The 25,469-nt window shown below is 39.6% G+C and overlaps 1 protein-coding gene across 5 annotated transcripts in view; it reads left to right on the forward strand.

Annotated features, from left to right (window-relative positions):
• The window catches only part of LOC124594917 (protein PALS2), a 344,549-nt gene that overhangs the window by 311,399 nt on the left and 7,681 nt on the right, over positions 1-25,469 (forward strand). For all 5 annotated transcript variants that reach the window (XM_047133405.1, XM_047133407.1, XM_047133406.1 and 2 more), the window contains 3 exons: positions 1,661-1,871; positions 23,318-23,520; positions 24,321-24,449. In XM_047133405.1, the coding sequence (XP_046989361.1) occupies positions 1,661-1,871; positions 23,318-23,520; positions 24,321-24,449 (543 nt within the window). The remainder of the gene's footprint in view (positions 1-1,660; positions 1,872-23,317; positions 23,521-24,320; positions 24,450-25,469) is intronic.

Consider the following 25,469-nt stretch of genomic DNA (forward strand, 5'->3'; position numbering starts at 1 on the left):
TGGAGGCTCATCACTTTTTTCTTTACTGCATCCACAGTCTTGAACTTGGTTCCTTTGAGCACAGACTTCAGTTTTGGGAAAAGAAAGAAGTCACACGGTTCTAGGTGAGGCAAATATGTTGGATATTCCATCACTAGAATGTTGTTTTTCACCGAAAATCTCTTCACCAACATCGTGTTATGTGCAGGGTGTGCTGTCCTGATGAAGAATCCACGAGTGATTCTTCCGTAGATTAGGTCTCCTCCATTGCACATGTTCACAGAGTATCTACAGAAAAGTTACATAATAAGGTTGATTGACAGTCTGACTTTCAGGCACCCAATCAATGTGGATAATCCCTCAGATATGGAAGAACAATGTCTTCATTGCTGTGAATTTTGATTTGCTCATGTGTACTTTCTTCTTCCTATGGGATATAGGGCTCTTCCAATGCATAGATTATCACTTAGTCTCTGGACTGTATTGGAAAATCCATATTTCATTACACATAATTACTTTGCTGAGGTAATCAGGCTCATTTTCAGTGTTTTCAAAAATGTCGGTACAGCAGTCCACTCGATGTTGCTTTAGCTCATTTGTGAGGTTTCTTGGCACCACTTCAGCACAAACCTTAGTTATGCCCAGATCATTATGTAGAATCTGTCTAATGGTTTCTTTATTGATGATGTGGACAAGTTCTAAAGTCACTTGAATGCTCAGGCGGTGGTCTTCTCAAACAATTCTACCGACCCTCTCCACATTCTCTTCAGTTTTTGAAGTGGAAGGATGTCCCGATTTCAGGTCGTCATTGACGTCCTCCCTACTATCCTTGAACCTCTTAACCCACTTGAAAACTAGAGTTCTAGATGGACACTGATCACCATAAACTTTTTTCAACAAATCATAAGTTTTTGTAGCAGATTTTCCAAGTTTTGGGAGGAATTTGATGTTAATGTGTTGTTCCACTTTAGAGGGTAGAGTAATTCTGACAGAGTTCAGACACATGACCTGTTTCTCAGAAGGCTTAAGGCTACCACATTGGTGTGAAATTTTGTGCCTGTGTCAGGGAATGTCCAAGCTTATTCCCGCACTCTTCTCTTAGTTATCGACAAAGCTGGAAATGTGCACAACTAGTCCAGTTTCTTTATTGCCATACTTTGTACTTCTGACAAGCTGTCATTTTATTCATTCATTCAGTTAGTCACTCACTTTCTAAAGAGGGGGAATTTGACCTCACAAACTCAGTTCTAGTAGAACTAAATTAAAGAAATTACCCTCTTGTCCTTTTTACATTCCAAGGCTTTTGATTGTGTGTATTATAACATTTTACTGGGGTAGCTAGAACTTTATGATGATGAAGACATTCCTCTTGCATGGATGGAGTTATATCTTAAAAGCAGAGGGCCTGAGTGACTAACAGAAGAAAAATTGTGACTTAATGATGGGGGTGTGCACATTTAAAAAGCTGTAAATGTTCTTCTTTGCCAAGAAATACGCTTGAAACCATCAGTGGCTTGAGTTCTGTGTGTTAATTTTTTATTAGTGCCCTAACATATGTGCACTTAGGTTACCTCGGCAGAGCTGTGGTATATTTCATGAAAATTTTGGTTGACAACAAGTGAGCCCTTCGAGAATGTAGATTCAGTAATGTGATACTAATGAGTCTGCAAATTATTTGCAGGTATCCAAGAAGAAGAGGAAAACAATGTATCAATCAAAATCAAACTGCGAATTTGACAAGGCAGAATTGCTTTTATATGAGGAAGTTACACGTATGCCACCTTTCAAAAGAAGAACACTGGCATTGATTGGGTCACAAGGTGTTGGTCGTAGAACTCTCAAAAATCGTTTAATCAACAGTGATCCTGAGAAATTCGGTGGAGTTGTTCCACGTAAGTACCGATAAGAAAATCATCTTCTCTTCAGAGAATATCAGACCAATGTAGATTGTACATTCTTCCTTCAGAGGGAACCTATTGGTGATGAATGCTGTGAGCGTGTCAATTTTTCTCAAGTATTGCTTTAATAATGAAGCACACCAGAACTGTCTCTCTGGTGTCTTTACCTTTCCTGGAGTCAAACTGATCATCACCCTCAATTTTTATGGCTATGACCACGTTAAACGATCCTGTCTGAAATTTATGTGGTCAACTTTGGTTTATTGGGAGAATTTTTGGGAAAGTGTGGTTTTATCTGTAAAGGAGACCGCATGTAGGACACTGGTGGGACCTATTCTAGAATACTGATATAGGGTGTGATATCCGTACTAAGTCAGATTGAAGGAGGACATCAAAGCAATTCAGAGGCAGACTGCTAGATCTGTTACCGGTAGGTTCAAAATGCATGTAAGTATTACAGAGATGCTTTGGAAACTCAAATAGGAATCTCTGGAGGGAAGGCAACATTCTTTTTGAGGAACACTATTGGAAAAGTTCAGAGAGCCAGCATCTGTAGCTGACTGCCAAATGATTGTACTGCCACCAACATACACTGCACCTAAGGACTGCAAAGATAAGGTATGAGAAATTAGTGCTCATCCAGAGGCGTAGAGACAGTCACTTTCCCCTCGCTATATATGCAAGTGAAATAGGAACGGAAATGACTAGTAGTGGTTCAGGGTACCCCCCACCACACACCGTATGGTGGCTTGTGGTCTCTATGTAGATGTAGTTATAGATATATGAAATGATTCAAGGGAACCATGCGTTAAATCTACATTAATATGGCCAGGCAGGTATATGAATCTCACTTCTCTCAAATACAAATCCAGCATTTCAATTGTTATGCCAGTGTCTTCTGTAGTCAGAGTGTGAAGTATCATAGCAAAAAAATAAAATAAAGTAAAAAAAAAAATGAAAATAATGGGAAATACATCCAGTCTATAAGAAGCTAAGATTAACTTTCTAATACCGATATTTACTGTCACATGCTGTCAAACATGTACACAATCTGAATTTTGATTTGCACTGAATTGAAATTTGTGTTTTGAACTGGAACTACTTTAGCTGCCAGCACTTGGCTTGATGCCACTTTTGCACCTCCAGCTACTCTGATTTCAATAACTTGCAGGTCAGAAAACTAACAGTATTTTGTGATCTGTGTTATATTGCTATGACTTGTTAAGCTCACACATCTGTAGTGTTTAGTTTCAAGGATGGTAAACGTCTTGAACTTATTTTTCTGGAACAAGGGAAAATAAATAAAAACTACCCAAAAAATTAAATTTACTCGGGTTTCTCCAGTGTGGGCATAGTTTGAAATTTAACAGAACATTAGTTTTCTACATCTGCGTATTTACATGTACAGCACAATCTATAATGCATTAAGCCATTGTGACAGAGGTTTTGAACTTAGTCATAGCTAAAATTAAAGTGAAAATGTTTTTCTGTGTGTTCTCGTGAAATGTTATGTTATATATTATCATCATTTAACTGAAAAGGAAAACCACTGTTTTTTTTTTTTTAAAAAAAAGGTAAAGTAGTAGCACATTGACCGAGATGTCCAGCAGATATGTAACTTAAAATGGCTTAAAAACTAAACAGTGTTATGACTAAAGACAGTCACCATATAGAAGAATGTTGATCATTGTAACTTAATTCATAATTTGTTACAACTGAGCCATACCACAATCAGAAGAAGATGATCCAGGCTGGAATATACATCACAAGGCTAGGCTGGATGTCAGTGTTTGCAGGATATTTCCTGCTGCAAAGAAGTCAACAGTATTCAGAGAGGCTATTATATGAGCCTAAATGTAAATAATAAGTGAAGGTGTGGCCTACCCATTACCTGTACAAATGTGCCCTCAGAAGTTGTGCCTCTGTCAAAATTGCCTGAAAAATTGGTGGTGGGGACAGTATTCTTCTAATAATGTAGTCCATACTGGAAATTTGCAGTTCACACACTTTACTTGCACTTAGATGTTGAATGAACTACTATTTATGGGCAGATTGAGTCTCATCTTTATAAAGAAAAGTTCAGTCTGTGTGTATTTGTGCTCACAAAACCAAAAAAGTTGTTGATTGTTTGCTTTAAAATTTCACACAATGTTCCATGTGAATATGCATGTGTTTATATATATATGGAGGGGAAATGTTGTTACTAAAAATCATGAAGAATTTTTTACCAAGTTATTTCAGATTTTTACACGATACTGTTACAAACATCTGGGTGTGCCAGAGGCTATACATTTTCAATGTGTATAATATATAAGTATACAGAGTATGTAATGTATAAAGGGGAAACATAGCTAATAAAAATCTCAAAAAGTACTTGGCCAAAACTTTGAGCTGGAACGTGGAAGAATGGAGAATGACAAACGCCGGAGACGTAAACTCCTCCAGGCTCATCCACATGCATTTTTAAACATAATTTGTATAACTAACATGTACTGTTTTGTTTTCTTCCCCACATATGGTTTTCACAGGTAACAGGAGAGTTGTATTTCTGGCTTATTAGGTTCTGGTTTTAATATTACTACAGAATCTTACTTTGCAGTGACAATAAACAAGGTTCAAGGTGAGAGGGGGATGAGGAGCTGGACAGAGGGGCAGGAGGAAATAGACATAGAGAATAGAAAGGAGCTGATGGATAGAGGGGGAGGGGGCGGGAGGCGTTGGAGATAGAGGAGGGAGGAGAAGATGAGAGGAGGGGAAGGAGGAGGACATTATGGACGTAGAGAAGGGGGAGGAGAAGGAGATGGACAAGGGCAAAGAGAAGGGAAGGAGGAGATAGGCAGACAGGGGGGAGGAGGAGGTTGGGACATATATCCATTTCCCATATGTGTTAGAAATGCATGCTTTCTCTTTTCTTTCTTTTAAATTTAACAAGACTGAGCCACATCATTTTGTAGCTGTGGGCAGCTAGTCTATTATAGTTATAGTACAAATAAATTGATAGCCACATACTTCACTTGTTTGATAATATGATTGTCAGAGTGCAAGTACCTAACATTTCTTAATTAAGGATGATTATCAACATGTGGCAAGTAAATTATTAACACTTTCACTGTATCACTCACACATTACACTGTGTTTCCAAGCAGATTGTCATATCAAAACAAACATGTTGTGTCCAGTAAGTAATACTTTTCACAGCCTGGTTCTATTCTCACAGTTGGCATTAGCCATTATTGGAAGATCAACACAGTTCGTGAAATTAATTAAAAGTTCAGTCTTTCATTTCAAAAATAGTCACTGAATCATTAATTAAACTCCTGAAAGTAAAATTTAAATAAAACTCAGTACATTTCCACTTGTAAATTGTAGTAACATATCTGCGGTGTATTTCCCCATATATTGGTGGACATAGATCTTACACACTTCATAAATCTCTGCACACTAGCTTTCAACTGGGCTCCAACATATGTCTTTTATAACTTTATAATAATTAAAACTGAATTTAACTATTTTTGTTTTGGGTTTATATACATTGAAAATGAAGATTTACATTGCTGAGAAACTGAATAGTGAGTGGAGACTCATTTGAAAATGAAATTTCAGATACAGTAACATGGGGAGACTTCAGTTTTCCTGTTTTGTCTGAAAAGTACTTAAAGCAGATAGAGAACCATCTCGTGAGGGAAATGTCTTAGACCTCCTAGTAACCAACAGACCTGAACTCGGTAATTTTAGCTTTATGGGTTTCAGCCGGTGGTCCAAGGCATATGAAACAAAAATCACAAAGGATGTAAACACCATCCATGAAAGCCTGCATAGTATGATTAGAAATCTGAGCTTTTTGAATGAGTTAACATGGGGGCTGGTATCAGTCACTATAGTATCAATACAGCTAGTTCAAAGAATATTAAAAATTAGAAAAATATTTTTGCTTAGCAATAGTGTCAAGATATAAGTTTCAGAATATCTGAGTTGCCAACATTACACATTCAGCGCTGGTGGGCGATGAAGATATGTAACACAAATGGATAAAATTCAGAAGTCTTGTACAACACCAGTAGGTGCCGAGCAAGGTTGTGAAGGATGGGGAGGAATCATCATGGTTCGATAACCATGTTAGAAAGTGACTATAAAAGTAAAGAGAGCTTGAATGAAGTTTTCACTCTGCAGTGGAGTGTGTGCTGATATGAAATTTCCTGGAAGTTTAAAACTGTGTGCTGTATCAAGACTTGAACTCAGAACCTGAACACGGGACCTTTGCCTTTGTGGAAAGATGCTCTACCAACTGAGCTAGCCAAGCAAGGCTTACAACCCATCCTCATAGCTTTACTTCCACCAGTACCTCATCTCTTACCTCCAAACTTCACAGAAGCTCTCCTGTGGAACTTGCACATCTAGCTCTCCTGGAAGAAACATGGGTTAACCACAGCCTGGGAGATGCTTCCAGAATGAAATTCTCACTCTGCAGCAGAATGTGTGCTGTTATGAAACTTCCTGGTAAATTAAAACTGTGTGCCAGACCACAGAAGAGCTTCTGTGAAGTTTGGATGGTGGGAGATGAAGTACTGGCAGATGTAAAGCTGTGAGAGTGGGTTGTGAGTCGTGCTTGGCTAGAGCACTTTCTCATGAAAGGCAAAGGTCCCAAGTTTGATTCTCAGTCTGCCACACAGTTTCAAGCTGCCACAAAATCCCAAAGAGGGCTTCATTGCAGATGTAATCTAAAAAATTTAGTTGATAACATAAGCTGAAGCAAAAGCAGAAAGAAACTGTAAAAAAAGTGCAAATAGGGCAATGCAAGAAATGCTCAGTGAATTCAAAAGTAGAATTTTGCCAAACCATCTTACTGATAATCTTAGACAGTTTTTGTCATGTGTAAAGTCATTAAGCAGAACAAATTCATGTGTTCATGTGATCAGTTACAATATTTACACTAAAACTGTCTTCAGAAATTGTTTCGCACTAAAACATTGTAATACCATTTATGATTTTGGTTAACATTGAATGCTGAACTGGCAGATAGTGAGATAAGTAATCACAGCCTAGAAAATCAACTAAAATTGCTCAATTATTGAAAGGTATCTGTAACAATGAGGATGAGAATGTACAGAGATTATGCAAAAGAAGTTGCTCCCTTTATAGCAGCAGTTTGTCATATATTTCTGGAGCAATGAAGGGCACCAAGTGATTGGCAGAAAGCACAGGTCATTTCCAGCTTTAAGAATAGTTACCAGACAGGTGCACTTCATTGTACACCTATATCACTGATGTCAAGCTGTAGCAGAATTATGAAACATGTTATACACTCAGTGAACAAAATACCAATTCGTTGAGTATTGGACCAGATTTTCGATTGGACACAGGACTTCTTAGCTGATAGAACTCAGCAAAATCAACATAGGTAAAGGTGATTTCAGAACTACCACAAAGGAGTGTTGTGGTCTGCAGCCCGAAGAGTAGTTTGATGCTGATCTCCATGCTACCCTGTTCTATGCAAGTGTGTACATCTCTGTGTAACTACTGCAGCCTACATTCATTTGAATCTGCATACAGTATTTAAGCTTTAGTCACCCTGTATTTTTACCCCCCCCCCCCCTCGCCTGTCTCCATTTCACTCCACATTTCCTTCCATTACCTAACTGAAGGTTCCTGGATGCCTCAGGATCACAGGATGTGTCCTATCAGCCAATCCCTTGTTTTAGTCGAGCTGTGCCACAAATCTCTTTTTTTTCCCAATTTTATTCAGTTATTCAGTGCTTCCACATTAGTTATTCAATGTACCCATCTCTCTTCAGCATTCTTCTGTAATACTACATTTCAGAAGCTTCTATTTTCTTCTTTTCTGAACTGATCATCATTCACGTTTCACTTCTGTACAAGGCTAAACTCCATAAAAATGCCTTCATAAAAGACTTACTAACATTTAAATTTGTATTAGTGTAACAAATTTCTCTACTTCAGAAATAATTTTATTGGAATTGGCAGCCTGCATTTTATATCCTGTCTACTACAGCCATTATCAGTTGTTCTGCTGTTCATAAAGCTAAACTAATCTGCTTTTCAAGCCTTAATTCCTAATCTTATGCTTTCAGCATCACCTGGTGTACATCGCCTGGTGTAATTCGAATACGTCCCATTGCCTTCATTTTCCTTTTATTGATAAACACGCTATAACCCTCAAAGTCCTTTGCCATCTCTGACATGCACTTTCCACATTTTTATTTCTTCTTCCTGAACTTTAATTCCCCTTCCAAATTTCTCCTCTGTGTCCTTTCTGTTACCTTATTTACATTGACAGCTGCCTGCAAACTACCGTGTAAGGTGCATACCAGAGGGTTTGTCCCATTGTATCAGTTATTAGAGTTTCTTTCTGTTCCATTCAAGTATGGAGCATGGGAAGAATGATTGTTTGACACATCTGTGCATGCAGTAATTATTGTAATCTTATCCTCACAAACCTCATGTGAGTGATGCATAGGGTGTTGTATATTCCTAGTATAATCATTCAAAACCAGTTCTTGAAACTTTGTTAATAGACTTTCATGGGATAGTTTACGTCTATCTTCAAGAGTCGTAGGATACTACATTTTTCATTTTGTGAAGTGCACAATTTTCCATTTCTGAAAATTTAAAGCAAGTTGTCAATCTCTGCACCACTTTGAAATCTTATCAAGATGTGACTGTATATTTAGGCAGCTTCTTTCAGATAGCACTTTATTGTAGGTAACTGCATCATCTGCCAAAAGCCTGATTTTACTATTAATATTGTCTGCAATGTCATTGATATACAACATGAACAGCAAGGGTCCGAACAAACTTCACAGGGCACACCTGAAGTTGCTTCTACATCGGGCAATGATTCTCCATCCAAGACAACATATTGCGTCCTCGCTAGCAAAAAGTCCTCATTCCAGTCACAGTTTTCACTTGATACCCCACAGGTAGGTGTGGTACTGAGTCAAATGCTTTGTGGAAATCAAGAAATACTGCATCTACTTGGTTGCCTTGCTCCAAAGCTTTCAGTATGTCCTGTGAGAAAAGTATGAGTTGAGTTTCATGTGATCGAAGCTTTCAAAGTCCCTGCTGGTTGGCATTGAGGAGGTCATTCTGTTCCAGATACCTCATTATGTTGTGAACTCAGAATGTGTTCTAATATTCTACAACAAATCGATGTCAAGGATATTGGACAGTATTTTTGTGGGTCACTTCTACTACCCTTCTTGTAGATAGGGTGTGACTTGTGCCTGTTTCCAAGAACTGGGTACAGCTGTAGTTCAAGGGATCTACAATAGATTATAGTTAGAAGAGAGGCTAACTCAGCCATAAATTCAGTATAGAATCTGGCAGGGATTCCATCGTGGCCTGGAACTTTGTTCAATTTTAATGATTTCAGCTGTTTTTTATCACCACTGGCACTAATACTTTTCTGATTCATCTTTTCAGTGGTACGGGGATTAAATTGCGGCTGTTATCCTGGGTTTTGCTTTACAAAGGAACATTTGAAAACAGAGTTAAGCATTTCAGCTTTTGCTTTGCTGCCCTCAATTTCAGTTCCTGTCTCATTTGCTAGGGACTGGACATGAACTTTGGTGCCATTAACAGCCTCTACATACAACCAGAATTTCTTTGGGTTCTGTGAACGATTGCTTGATAATATTCTGCTACGGTAGTCATTGAAGGCATCATGCGTTGGTTCCCTTGACAGCCAAATGCGTTTCATTCAGCATCTCTCTATCTTTAGCCCTATGCTTTGTTTTATACCTATTATGCAGTAATCTCTGTTTCCTTAGAACTTCCTTTACAGTGACTGTGTATAACATGGAGGTTTCCTCGCATTATAAACTGTTCTACTGGGTACATATCTGTCCAGTGTATGGTCAACTATTCTTTTAAACTAGAGCCCTAGTTCCTCTACATGCTCCTGCCCTGTGCCTCAGAAGTTTAAAGTTCCTCATTGAGAAATGACAGTACTGATTTTTTATCTAGTTTCCTGAACATATGTATCTTCCTGCTTGTTTTAGTTGTCCTTTGTACTTTGGAATCATTGTTGCCACAACCGCATCATGGTCACTGACACCAATTTCAATGTGAACATCATCAAAGAGGTCATGTCTGTCTGTTAGATCCAAAGTACTTCCATCATGAGTGGGTTTCTGAATTATGTCTTCTTCAAAGAAGACGTTTAGTAATGTTTCACAGGATGTCTTATCACACCCATCCCTAATAAAACTGCAATTTTTTGATGATTAAAGTCTCTACCAATGATTACAGTATGACTAGGGGACTTATGTGCAAGTGAACTGAGGTTTTCTCTAAAGTTTTTGGTTACATCAGAAGATATGTTTGGTGGGCGATAGAAGGATCCAATTATCCTTTTATGTCCACTCCTGATACAGAGTCTTGCCCAAACAATCTCACATGTAGCTTCAATTTCTATCTCAATGGATTTGATTTTCTTGTCTACTGTGACAAATACACCACCTCCATTTTCCATTTGCATAGCCTTTCAATATACATTTAAATTTTCCTCAAAAATTTCACTGTTATCAATTTCATTTTTCAACTGGCTCTCTGTACCTAATATTATGTGAGCTTCACTGCTTTTTCATGAGCACTTCAAGCTTTGGCACTTTGTTGTGAATGCTTCAACATTTTACCATTAGGATTTTAATACTCTCACCTGTGGGAGGCATTTCTTTCAATCTTACTCTGGTACTTCTGGTTTTCCTACAGCTACCATCATCTGACTTGGCTGGAGAGCCACCTAATCTAAAAAATCCTTTTGTGTATTCCACACATAGTCAGCTGTCTGAGTAGCAGCCTCTGATGTGTAGTGCACACCTGATCTATTTAGGGGGACACTACAGTTCTCAACTCTATGGCACAAGTCCATGAAGTCGCAGCCTAGCTTGTCACACAGAACCTTCAAAGTCTCTGGTTCAGTCCTTCCACTCAACTCGGAATCAAATGGCAACAATCAGTTCTGGGGACAATATTGCAAATTGTGAGCTTTGTTGAAACTCCATGTGCAAGGCTGGTCTTCTCAACCTTCTTTGCCAGTTGCTGGAATGACCCAAGAAAGTCATCAGAGACCAGATGACTAGCATCATTTGTTCCAATGTGTACCACAGTCTGCAGCTGGTTGCACCCTGTTCCCACAATGACTACTTGAATAGCCTCTTCAGCGTGTTTAATTAGGCTCCCAGCACACACACTGAGTGCACCTGGTGTCCCTTACTGCCATTTCCCTAAGGGGTACCATCATTTGCTATACATTTTAATTGCCAACAATTAATAGACCCTTACCCTTTTGCATTTGCCTCGTTCTGACACCAGACGAAACAGGTGTCTCCAAGAAAGGTGAAGTGAGTCAGAGTAGCTTAGTTTCAGTTTCACTGAAAGATAGCACCTCAAACTTTTGGTTAGGATTATCAATACAATATCTTTATTCCTCCCTGATCCCTGTACACCCTGTATAGGATGCATAGATCTACCACTGTTTGAGAACAGCATTTACAGTAGGGCTGCATTTTAGCTGGTACAATGTATTGCAAGGCTGTAAGCAAATAACTTTATATTAAGCCTGCTGATTATCTTTTAACATGTTGAGGTAAAAAGTTGATAATTCCCTATAAAAATTGAAGCAGGTACATAAAACATGATTTCTATTAAGGCAAATCAAAAACCTGTGGTAAAAATTACTAATTTTCTGAAACATTTTGATGTTAATTATGGTTGTTAGCAAACTCTAAAACAGAGTTAATTTATGACAAATGCAGATAATATACAGGGTGATTTTTTCCACTGTGTACAAACTTTAGTGATTGATTGATGAGAGGATACAGAACAAAAAAATTCCAATGAACTTATGTCCAGGCATGCATAGTTTCCATGCTAGAGACCATTTATTCAGTCATACTGTGTTACAGAGACTGCAGTCTAATATGCATTGTACCATACAGCCACAGTTACAGTATGCATGGTTTCCTTGTAGTGGATGATATTGTTCCTCACATCATGCCCTAATGCCCTCTCCTATCATAGTAAATGGTAATGTTGTGTCTGGTTCACTTATCTTGCTGACTCACCTTGTAGTGGATGTTCCACATTCAAATCAAGAGCTTGCCGACATGGTGTTTACTTACGGAAAGGCAAATGGAAATGGCCAGCGGGCAGCAGGGTGGAATCAAGAGCCCTATCCCTGCCAACAACAACCACAGCATTCAGTGTTTGCAACATTGTTTCACTGCTTATCTGAGACAGGGTCATTTCAGGAAGGAGGAAATCATTAAGGATGTACCCAAAATGTTTGGCCACCAGAGTTAGAGGAAAATGTGATTAACACTGTGTAAGGTAACTGCCATGTCAGTACCAGGCAGTTGGCCTGCCAGTACTGTGTAGAACATTCTCCATGACAGTTGTTACTACCCTTACCACTTACAGGGTGTGCAGGGCTTACTAACAACAGACTTTCCACATCGGGAGCAGTTTCGTCACTGGTTTCTTCACCAAACAACCATGATTCCAGGATTTGTGTCATCCATCCTATTCACAGATGGGGCCACTTTTATTTGGAGTGGTATCTTCAACTTTTATAACAGGTATCCATGGCATATTATGCAGAACCCCCGTGGTATTGTGACAGTGAACCATCAGCATCAGTGCAGCTGGAATATGTGGGCTGGAATAATTGGCGATTGTATTTTGGGACCAGTCTTCCTTCCCCTTTTGCTGAACAGGCCAGAACTATTGGTGTTTCTTGCTGGTGACTTTGCCCCTCCTGCTGGTAGAAGTGCCATTGATGATTCGAAGGGTTATGTGGCTGCTACATGGTGGTGCTCCAGCCCACTTCGCCATTGACATCCGGATGCATCTCAATTGTGTCTTCTGTGGTTGATGAGGGGGTCCAGTTGCATGGCCTGCTCGTTCACTAGATCTCAACCTGTGGCTGCATGGTACAGCATGTATTAGACCGCAGACTCTGTAACAATGTATGATTGAACAAATTGTCTCTAGCAGGGAATCCATCCATTTCCTGACATAAGTTCATTAGACGTGTTTTGTTTTGTATCATCTCATCAATCAATCCCTACAGTTTGTATATGGCAGAAAAAAATCATCATGTATAGGGTTATTCCTCTGTAAGGGAAAACTAGATGTAACACAAAATGTTAGAAAATCTGCCACAGTAATGAGAGAATACGCTATCTTGTTTTTATTTCCTGTACTTTGCATTCCTCTAAAAATATTCTGCAGTTCCTAATTCAAACAGGGTGGTTTCCAGAGCAGTTTACACATTTGGTAGTAGATGAGCAACCAATTCCGAGTACCCTTACTGCAGTCGCCACACATCGCTTCTTCCTAACGCTCTAGGGTTGTATGCCCAACGCATTGGCATTTAAAACAATATGTTGGGTTTGGTACATATGGCTGTACTTCAAGGCGAAGAAAGCCTGCCTTGGTGTGTTCTGGGAGTTTGTTGGTTTTGAAGGTAAGAATGAAGGAGTCAGATTTCACCAGGCCTCCATCCGCCCTTTTCATAAAAGTTTTGAACATCAACAATTCCCTCTGGAGCCCACTCACTCTACAGTTATAGGAATATCAGTTAGGTCCCTACAGGACACAACACCTTTTCTGAAGTTCAAGGTGCTGTGGATATCTGTGTCAATGGCATATTCCCCCACACTTAGCTCTCTGCAGGTTAACAGCTTGTTGGTAACTGGATGTTTCAACCAACATTGTCCCATTTTGCAACTGCTTTACTGATTTTAGAGCCCTGGCAATTCCTTCTAAGCCCTTCTGGATGTAGAAAGGTGAGACTTGCTTGAAACTTCCTTCTTTTCTTTTTATTACTAAAACTCATTCTGATTATCAGCCTGTGGTCTGTTACTCATTACTGCTTTGTTCTTATTTATTCCTGCATCTGGAGGGCTGTCTATCAGAGCCTTCTTACTAGGTTGGGTGGTGGTACCTTCCAGCAGCCCACTGTGTGCAGTGGGAGGAGGAAAAGAAAATTTTGGAGGATCCATTTTGGTCCCAGGATCAGGTAGGGAAGAAAGGGTCCACCCAGACAGAGCCCTGCGTGCCTGAGTAAGCCTTATACAACTGAGGTGAGGCAGGTTCCCCAGAGGTTGCGCTTTAATGACTGTTCCACCTCAACAGCCATGCATCTCATAGTGTGCAGCACACTTTGAGCTTGACGGGTTATGGAGGTTCATTTCATCCTCACAATCTGGGGAGATAGACCTAGATCCCCATTCTGTGAGACACACAATGTTCCATAGCTGTACCATATGGTTGTTACTGAAACATGACCAGAACTTACGATGACAGAGGACTGATGGCACTTACCAGTCCCCAGATCAGGAACCCCAGGGTCACCAAGCCCATACCCAGCAAACGAATGCTGAGACCCTGAGGCCAAAAAGATCTAAAAGTCCATGCAGCCTCCCACATGTGCTGTGTCTTTTGCATCAATCCTTCAACAAGCCTATTCTAAACCTGATGCCTCTACACAAATGGAGATTCCAAGTGTCAACACTAACACCTGCACGTGTCAGTGCACTTGGATGACAGCAAGTGTTTCAGAGCGTGTAGCTCCGCTAGAACAGCAGAAAAAGGTACAGTGGCCAATCTAGTAGAGCCCAAGGTACCTCCCATGGCTGAGGCTGTTCAGAAGCCCAGCTCCAGCTAAGCCCTCAAAACAGTGAAAAGCTAGTACAAAGCAGCAACAAGAGGTAAATCAAGTAGTAAACCGTTGCACCGTGTCAACGTGATTCTACCTGATACTTCATTTGGCTCTTCCCCAGAAATGATGGAGTATGAGGTATGTGTGGGGCAATCATCTTGCCCCACAACTGAAGCTCTACCCACTTCAGTCTCCTCACCACAGCGGAGAGGCAGGATGAAGGTGCTACCCACATGATTGATGGAGCACATATTTCAGTGGAACTTGTAGGGATTTAGGACGCATGTGGAGGAACTTCGCCTATTATCCCAGGGCACACCACTGTGTCTGTGTCTTCAGAAAACTAATTTCACTCAATCATTCACCCCTGAGCTTAAAAGGCTATGTATGCCACAAAAAGGATGACCTAAGTGGAGAGAGAGCTAGAGGAGGGGTAGGTATTTTCGTCAGTACCAACTACCACTCCTTGGCTCTTTCCCTTGCAATGAATTTACAATCACTTGCCATATCAATGCATGTGAATCATCCATTGACAAAATGTTTCCATTACCTGCGCCCACATGATACACTCAATAAGGATGCTCTCAATGACCTTCTTATACAGCTCCACCACTTCTTCATCCTCTGTGGTGATTTTAATGCACACAGTGTGTTTTGAGGCTCAGCAACTACCTACCCCAGGGGTAGAGCAATTGAGAAGCTTCTCATGTCATCATGTGCATATTTGCTAAAAATGCAACAGAGTACTGACTGCTGCACTGCAACTGGGTCGTTCTCTGCCTTCCATCTTTCGCTTTGCTTCTTTAGCCCTCGCTCATACTGCGCAATGGGAAGTGCGTGTGACTTGCATGGAAGTGATCACTTCCTGATCTGGATTCAGCTGCCAGATAGAGTGGAACCCGAAGGGAAACCACTGTGATGTGTGCTCAGTAGGACAGACTGGACACTATTGTCAGCTAGCCCAGTTTGAACTCATGTCAGTGTTGATGTATGGGTGGATCATATTACCAAAATAATCCATCGCATCACTGAAGCATCCATTACAGTCCATGCGACAACTGAAGAGGGACCTCTGAAGCATCCATTCCAAAGTCCATGCGACAACTGGAGAGGCAGCCTGTCCTTCGGTGGAGCAAAGAATGCTGCTCTGCCATCGGAACTAGGTGTGCAGCTCTGCGTAGGTTCTAGTGGTGGCCCACTGCAGAGAATCTTGGAGTCTCTCGGGTGGTGAGGGCAAAATGTCACTGGATTATTCAAGAGAGCAAGAAGAGGTCACAGCAAAAGGTCCTGATCACCACTAATTGTTCCATGAAGAGTTATATGGGAGACCATCAGGAGAATTTCTGGGAGAGGAGGGAGGAGCCTCATGGCTGCTGTAATGGAGAACGGCACTCTCTAAACCAGTCCGCAAGACATTGCCCGGACTGTGGTGGCCTATTATGCCACAAATTACTGCAACCACCAGTCAGGATCCAGGTTTCCAGACCCACAGATCGGTTGCTGAGAGAAGCAGTTTGGATTTCTGGTCCACCACTGATGAAGATTACAACTGGCCATTTAACATATGGGAGCTAGATTCTGCATTGTCTGCAGCCCATGACACATCCCCAGGTCTCGAAAGAATCCATTACAGTATGTTATGGCACCTCACAAGGTTTGAGGCAATTTTAATTCCTCTTTTAAAACCTGGGAAAGACTGTACATGCCCAAGTAGTTATCATAGTGTTGCCCTCACAATTTGCATGGAAAAGACCTTGGAGCAGATGGCCAACTGCCACCTTGTCTGGATCTTAGTATCCAGTCAGTTCCTTAGTCACTTTCAGTGTGTGTTCCATCTTTGAGAACCTGGCCCTCCTGGAGGTGACTGTATAACAGTCTTTCCTTCTCTGGCATCACCTTCTAGGTATAATTTTTGTCATTGAGAAGGCCTACAACACTACTTGGAGGCATCTTATCCTCGTGCAGCTTCATATATGTGGTTTTCGTGGGTGTATTCCCATTTTTATTCAGTCTTTGCTCTCACCATGGTATTTTCAATACCGAGTTGGTGATGTCCTGTCTGATCACTTCAGAAGAACCATGTCCCTCAAGGTAGTGTGTTAGGTGCGACTGTCTTTGCCATACCTGTTAATAGCATTACATCAATTGTGAAAAGTACTGTCCAGTATTCTTTGTTTGTGGATGACTTCTCTGTGTTTTGCTCTTCTTCAAGCCTTGCAATGACAACACATCGGTTGCAACTAACTGATGTTTGGATGAATGGGTGCAGAAGAGTGGTTGTAAGTTTTCCATTGAGAAGTCTGTGAGTGTTCTTTTTAACCATTCTTGTTCCATTTTAAACTTTCCTGAGTTGAGGATGAGGGAAACTGTTCTTAATTCTAAGATGCAGTGAAGTTGTCCCATGAGGCTCTAAGTATTTTAAAATGTCTTAGCCACAGTACATGTGGAACAGACAGGACTTTTCTGCTCTGGTTTTACAGAGCCTTTGTGTTATCTCGGCTTGATTATGGGTGCGCGGTGTACTGGTCTGTGAGACCCTCTTATTTAAAGATGTTGGGTGTGGTGCACCATGAAGGAATTTGGTTGGCCACGGGGGCATTCAGAATGAGCCTCATACCAAGCCTCTGTGCAAAGGCTGGTGAACTGCCACTTCACATCAGGTGATGACTACTTACGGAGCGCCAGGTATGTAAAACACTGTCCACACCATACACACGTGCATACCATACTGTTGCTTGGCCTCCAATGGAAAGACTTTTTTGTAACTGACAAAAAGCAATGAGGTCCTATGGGATTTGCTTGAAGAATTGTCTTTTCTAGATGAGTGTGGCTGGTCTTTATGTTTTACATCATGGTTGGAGATTTCCCCCTTGGCTCCTCCAGAGGCCCAGACGTACTTTAGACTTGACCAATTTTATGAAAGATAGTATACCATATTTTACATTTCAATCTATGTGTTTTAACATTTCAGATATGCATCATGGTTTCACAGTAGTGTACACTGATGGCTCCAAACAGAGGGACTTCTCTTGGCTGCTCTGTAGTGTTCCCCAACCATGTCACCAGGCATTGGCGATGAGTATACTGTTTTCTCAGTGGAGCTCCAAGCGATCCTAAAGGTACTGGAGCAGATGCAATGTATTCAGGACAAAAATTTTCTCATCTGCTCTGATTCCCTGAGTGCCTTACAATTGTTACAGAACCTGTACCCAGCTGATAAATTGGCCCAGCTGATATTTGACCTACTATACTTGCTCCAGCAGGTGTCATTCTGCTGGGTGTCAAGGCATGTGGGGATACTGGGCAAATGGGCTGCCAAGGAGGCCTGCAGAGGACAGTATGTGGTACAGTGTCCTATTCCCCTGCAGGCTGTCATTTCGGCACTACATAGGAAGTCCATGCAGTTGTGGGATGAGGAACGGCTGGCAGTAAGAGACTGTAAGCTGCGGTTGGTAAAATCAACTATCTGGCCATGGCATTCCTCCTGCTGGTTGCTCAAGAAGGATGAAGTGACTTTCACACATCTTCAAACTGGGCTCTGCCCTATTACACATGGCTTTTTACTATGGTGAGAGGATCCCCTGTTTTGTTATGCTTGTGGCATGCAAATCCCTCTACACCATATTTTAACAGAGTACATTTTATATCATGATGCAAGGGCTGAAGCAAATATCATTGCAGATTTTCCATCTATTTCAGCGGACAATGAGACGCATGAGACTCAAGTTTTAAAGTTTTGTGATGTGTCTGGACTATGGCCTAAGCTTTTAGACTGGAGGTTGCAGTGTATTACAGAGTGGCTGGTTCATTCTTTTTTATTCTTGTAGTTAGCCAGCCATGTCCATCAGCTCTATTATTTTAACTGCTTATACCACTTTATTCCTGTTTAGTTAATGTTTTAATATTGGCATGATACTTCGTTTCATACTTCTGTGTGGGTACACATATAGTTTTCCACATTTTGTTCCTTTTAGTTTCTGTGCTGTTTTATAATCCTGTTTAGTGTATTTTACTAACACTTGTTTCAAACTGTTTTTGTGCAGGCACTCAAGGCCTTGCTGTCATGCGCACATATCGACATACCCATCCAGCCACCATCCTGCTACAGTAACTAAATCACAGTCACTGATTTGCTACAGATTGCTCATAGATTATGCAGTGGTAGCTTACAAAAATTCTCAAAAATGCTTGTTTATTTGTGTTGATATACAGTGAAATTCAGGGATAGTGTATTTTTGGCCAAACTGTGACCACAGATGCTGATTTGCTACGAAATAAATTAGGTATCCGAAACTTTCTTACTGATAACTTACAGAAATATTGTTTTGTAAGCATCCAGAAATTTTCAAACTAACCTATTTCTCGTGTAATTGAACAATGAAATTAGAGAACCATTGTTCTGAAAGAGGATAGCTCTACTGTTCTCAAAAACTTTATAAGTGAACAATTTAGTTTGAGCCTACAATTGACAATAACGGTACTAGTTTACTGTGGCACTAATGAATGTTTGAAATTTCATGATATATCACAATACAAATGAGTATTGATACAATCAATGAAAGATTATGCAGAAATGACACTAAGAGGAAAATATGTGAATCTAAAGCTGTAAGTTCATCTCTATCAAAATCGATAAAATTTGCGGCACCAACAGAGCATGTCTTCTGCCTGTTGCAGCTAACAGTGCAGCACAGAAGTGCTTAGCTCCGGGGAGGGTAACTTTTGGGAGGATCAACAACTTTGACTCACTCCCTTCTCAGTTTCTGCTTCCCTTTCACATTGTTCAACTGTTAGAACTGCCATCTAGTTTCTCTACCAGTCACATTTAACATTTTGCTCTCTGCATTTTATTCTTGGTACTTTCAGAATTTCAAAGAGTGTCTTCCAGTCAACATTATCAAAGCTTTACCTAAATCTACAAATGCCATAAACGTAAGTTTGCCTTTCTGCAGTCTGTCTTGTAAGATCAGTTGTAGTGTCAGCATTGCCTCTTGTGTTATCACTATCCTCCACAATTCAAAATGATCTTCCCTGAGATCAGCTTCTACTAGCTGACATTCTTTGGGAAATAATTTGTGTCAGTATTTTCCAATCATGATTTATTAAACTGTTGTTTCAGTAATACTCACACCTATCAGCAGATGCCTTTTTAGATGTAGGATTTGTTTACTTTCTTCTTGAAGAATGAGGGTAGTTTACATGTCATCTTGTGAACCAGGTGGAATAGATTTTTGATGCCTTGCTCTCCCAAGGATCTCAGTAATTCTAAGGGAATTATATCTATGCCAATACCTTGTTTAGACTTAGGTCTTTCAGTGCTCTTTCAAATTCTTCCAATTTTATCTTCATATACATCTTCTTCTATTTCTGTAGTATTATCTTCATGTTTGTTTCTCTGTAATAGAATCTCTGTACATTCATTCAACTTTGCAGGCTTCACTTCTTTACTTAACATGTTTATATAACTGCTTTTTTTTCTCCAAAGGCCTCTTTAATTTTCTTGTAGGTGGCACTTATCTTTCATCTAGATGTGTATGCTTCTAAAGCCTTGCATTTCTTGTGTAGCCATTCCTGTGCCATTTTGCACTTCCTGTCACTATAATTGTATAAAGAATGGTTCTCTTTTGCCAGCTTCATTTGATGCATAATTGTATTTTCTCCCTTCAACAACAGATTCAGTAGCTGTTGCATTATCCAAAGATTTCTCTTGGCTTTGTCTTTATTTATTTATTTTTTAATTTGGGTCCCTGCTGCCTTCACTATTTCATCTTTCAAAGGCTCCTATTCTTCTTCTGTCCTTGCCCAGAGATGTGAATGGTGGACTATTTTATCTAAAAGGATGCTGTCATTACTAAGCCACCCAGCAGAGATAAGGAAATATAACATTGCTTTCAGCTGTTTGCAATGCTCATGTGTCAAGGGGCCATGACGGCTAATGTTACAAGACTAAGTCAATCAGACTGTTGACCCTGCAACTACTTTAAAGGCGGCTGCCCCTTTTCAGGAATCATATGTTTGTTTTGCCTCTCCACAGATGGTTGTACCCACAGTATGGCTGTTTGTACCATAGAGGCATGTGTGTCACCCCTGCAAGGTCTGTGGTGTGTGGGGTAGGAGGGAGTGTTACAGGGTCATTACTGCTTACATTACATATAAATGATCTTGTGGATAATGTGCTGTTGTCTACAAGGAGTTACAGTGCCAGATGATTGTGGCAAAATGCAGACAGACCTGTGAAGGATAGATGATTGTTGTGAGGACTAGCAGTTAAGCCTGAATGTTAATGAATGTAATGTATTGGGCACAAATAGATGAAGAGATCCATTATGGTATTAGTTATAAACCACTGGAAACATTAATCACCATAAAATATATGTAGGCCTATCTGTCAGAAGCTCCCCAAAGTGAAATTATCACATAAAACTAATTATAGGAAAAACAGATTCCAGGTTGAAATTCAGTGGGAAAATTCTAGGGAAATTAACTCATCCACTAAGGAAATGGCTTACAAAACATCCTTTTGACCAATCCTTTAGTATTGCTCATCAGTCTAGTTACCTCTCTTACAAGGTTGGATTTACAGAGAAGATCCAACAAAGAGTGGCACAATTTATCATATAGTCAGGAAGTAAGTTTGAAAGCTTTATGGAGATGATCAGCAAACTCCAGAGGCAGACTCCGCTAGAAAGGTGTTATGTATCACAGAAAGGTTTACTCTCTCTCTCTCTCTCTCTCTCTCTCTCTCTCTCTCTGTGTGTGTGTGTGTGTGTGTGTGTGTGTGTGTGTGTGTGTGTGTGTGTGTGTGTTTGCTTAAGAGTCTGGCAGCATATTACTTCCTCCCGGATATGTCTTCCAAAATTACCTGACAAGAATATCAGAGAAATTAGAAATAATACAGAAGCTTATCAACAGGCACTCCTTCTGTGCACCATTTATGGGTGGAACAGGGAAGGGGACAAATTATGGTGGTACCAGACATGCCCTCCACTACAAACTGTAAGGTGGCTTGCAGAGTGTAGATGTAGACTGGAATGATGGTATGAATACTGTCTGTGCTACAGAAATTATCTGTTGTGTGCTTGAGATGCCATACCTCACCTCATGTTGCCTTCCACCCATAAGCATAATGTATTTGTGCACTATTTCTATTTGCTCACAGCTATACTTTTCAGACATAATAGTATTAATAGTCCTCTTTTTCTACTTGTTTTTTGTTACTGGTGTGGAGTCTAGATTGTGCTTCTTTTCAGTAAGAGCCATTGTTAACTGCTGATCACAATAACTTGTCTTGGACTTTTCATTGTTACTTCAAACCATTCAATGTATATTATATGATCCCATCTTCAAAAACGCCTTAGGCAATTATATTCTTGACATTTATATCGCTGCCTTCTTGTAACATAGTATGTGGCTCTTCTTTCCAAGTATCTGTTGTTTCCACAACTTTTATTTTGCAGTAAGGTACTTTATAACAATGTTTTATCATCGCAAGAAAATCTGTTGTACAGAAACATTTCATATCAGCACATATTAATTGTAGTAATACAGTAGCAGAAATAGTGGAGCATAACTAACAAGTAGTGACACATGGGCACTTCATTTGTAATCGATACAAAGTAGCAATATCAGAGGGACTCTGGGTAGAACTTTGGTTTGTCAGCTGATTATTTTCTGTTGTGAACTTGTTTAACAGATTACTGATGTGCTGAACCAGTGCTTGGACCTAAATAGAAAGATTTGATTTGTAAGAGAGAAGACTGGTTGCTTTAGGCTGTAAATAATTATTATTCCATGAGAGGAATTGTAGCTACATTGCTTAGTCTTTAAAAGCTCTGCATACAAAATACAGTGATGGGATCCAGTTATTGTCTGGCATTCAGTAATCAAACTTGTTTGAATTTTTGATGGGAATTAGAAACAAAGTATTTGTCCATTTTTAATGTTATGATTAACATAATACACAATAGTTAATTTGTTTTATTTATTGTTTCCAATAATTAAATATATTAAGTATTGTTGCTGCAGTGTTGTTTTTGTGTATGCCCCATAGGTCCAAAAGTTTCACAAAGAGATTAATAAAATAAAGAGAAAAGTTAAGATGTCATTCCAGTGCTTCAGGTCTTTCTCCTCTTGTGCACAATGCACAGAGCAGTCATACAAGCATGTGAAATTGACAGAAAAATCCTTTTTGGGGTGTTGTTCAACTCGTGCCTCACATTGGCATGAATGTCAGATATGTCGCTAAAGTGTTGATCCTTCATGTGAATTTCTGCATTTTGTGGTAGGTTCAAATTGACGAAACCAAGCCATCACCAGAAAAGAACAGTCAACATTTTTCATTTCAATAAAGTCGTGGCAGGGATCCACACATCATTTTTGTTAAAGAGTCATGATGATGTGTGGAGCAGACATTGCATACACTTTCCCCTTCTTCAAAACATTCTGGAGAATGCTTTGAACACTTTATTTAGGGATGTTTCTCCATTGCAATTGGCAACATGATAACACTGTCTGACTACAGCTGCACTTTTATTAGTTAGCATTGCCTGCTCCCGCTGAATCATCGAATAAACATTTATTGTTTACAGTTGTTAGTCCAAACTGCCACCATGGTTACTGCATTGATACCATTTATATGCAAGGAATAAAACTGGTCACGAAACTTTTTGGATGGGTGATGTATATCCCTAAACTGATTCAGAGTTCTAAAGTCATCATGGATAAAATTGTTAATAACTGAATTTTATTTGTACAGATACTTCTCGTCCTCCTCGTGTTCTTGAAGAAAATGGAAAAGGTTACTGGTTTATTGACAGAGAATCTATGGAGGAGGACATCAGGGAGCATAGATTTTTGGAATATGGAGAGCACAATGGTCACCTTTACGGCACAAAGTTGGATTCTATTAGAGATGTCATACGCCAGGGCAAGATGTGTATACTGGACTGCAGTCCAGCAGTAAGTATGCTACTGTATTCCAAGCCTATGAGGCAAGCATGCTATGGATACTTTGTGCCATGGTTAAATGCAGGTTCATATCCAGCTAAGCTCATAGTTCTAAAAACAAAGTTTCCCTCTATTATAAGCTCATAGTTCTTTATTTTGACAAACTAAAACAATATATAGTGTGGGATACAAATTCCACACAGTGTACAGCAAAGTAAATCCTTTGCTTTAGCGTGTACTTGATTTGTTTCCTTCAGAGCTCCTTCTCTTCCGATCCACGCTGACAAAAATATATAGCCTACAGCTTGACATTTACTACTAAGTGTGACATGTTCCACAAAATAGTTTTACCACAGGAGGTGGCTGTGGAGAGGATCTTACTCTATGAACATTGATATGTTGGATGCAACTTACTATCAAAAGTTAATGAGGTAAAGCTGGTACTATACTGAGAAGGAAGTGAAAAATACAAAGTCACCCAGTAGAAGTGTAAATAACAAGTGACCAAATAAGTTCACTTTGTATATCAGCTTTCTGTTATTCATGTTGCTTCTGTAGCAATTGACTCTTCTTTACATAACATCTCTGACTATATTCTTAAGAATTTTGTATTTCATCTTTGTTTTTCTATCTCATTGCCTGCCAACGAGGTTATTACACAAGAGAGATAAAAATTTCTTGATTTATACTATATATTTTTGGTAATAATGGAACATTAAATTTTAAGGAATATAAGTTTCTTATGTTAATGGTTAAAGCTATTATTAAGCAAGTTAATGATTGCATTTCTAACTTTCCTTTTTTTGTTTAAGGCACTGAAAATATTACATAATTCATCAGAGTTCATGCCATATGTCATATTCATCGCTGCTCCAGGAATGGAACAATTGAAACACTTGTATGGTATGGGTCGGACAATAGGTTCATCAAAGAGTTTGACGGTAAGTTTTGCATTCGTGAACATGTTTCGTATTTATAGCTGAACGCAATGATATAAGTGTTGCAGCAGGAAGTCTGCAGTGGATTATAAGTAATGGAAGGAGTAAAGGTAACAAGCCACCATATATTTGATGTGTTGAATGGTTGATAGGCATAAAACTAGACTGAAATGTTGCTAAGTTTTTGAGTGATGTCCTTTTTCATAGCAGACTAGTACAGAATACACATACACATACACCTGCATGGCTATTGTCCTAGCTCACTACATTACACTGACAGTTCAGCTTGACAGGATTTGAAATGGCTAGTGTGGTGAGGATGAGAAAGGAGGCGGGAGGTTGTTGCATGGACTTTTGCTGACAGTTGGGAGCGAAAAGCAATGCCAAAGTGAGCTCATCAGTGCCACATACCTATCCTGTGCACTTGCTGCATCCTTAGCTTATTGACAGCATAGAAAAATATAAAAAATGGAATAAAATATTTACTGTGACCAGATCACCATAAGAGACGTGATTGGTGGTGTAGGCATACCATTTGGCTAATGCCAAGCACTGTATTTCATATTTTGTGGGTATGAAATATATTACAACACAATTTGTTCCAACATTCTTGAATTTTGACCAAATGCCCTGTCTAATCAGCATTGCTCAGGTGTTGCTGAATGAAGTTCATGGTGCTATAAATGATGATTCGGTATATTGATTTCAAGTTTAAAGGAAGCTTCCTGGAGAACCAATAATAAAAAAAAGTTAGCTAAGTTCATTTGAATGTGGAAATTCTGCTCACTATTTTCTTTCATTTTAGTGGCTTAGTGTATCACATTTTTGGCACCACATAGTGTGGTCACTTTTGGGCAGTACCAGGAAGTTGTATGCTATTCAGATGAAGCAGTCTAAATTTGAGGTAAATGTTTTGTCATAAACAACACACTTGCAATGCCTTGGCCTCTGTGTTCAGCAGACATGGCCCCCTGTAAGATCTTTCCACTACTAAAGTGGTAAAAAAAAGGAGTAACTAGAGGA

This window comes from Schistocerca americana, chromosome 2 (assembly GCF_021461395.2).
Source record: "Schistocerca americana isolate TAMUIC-IGC-003095 chromosome 2, iqSchAmer2.1, whole genome shotgun sequence".
NCBI classification, from domain to species: Eukaryota; Metazoa; Arthropoda; class Insecta; order Orthoptera; family Acrididae; genus Schistocerca; species Schistocerca americana.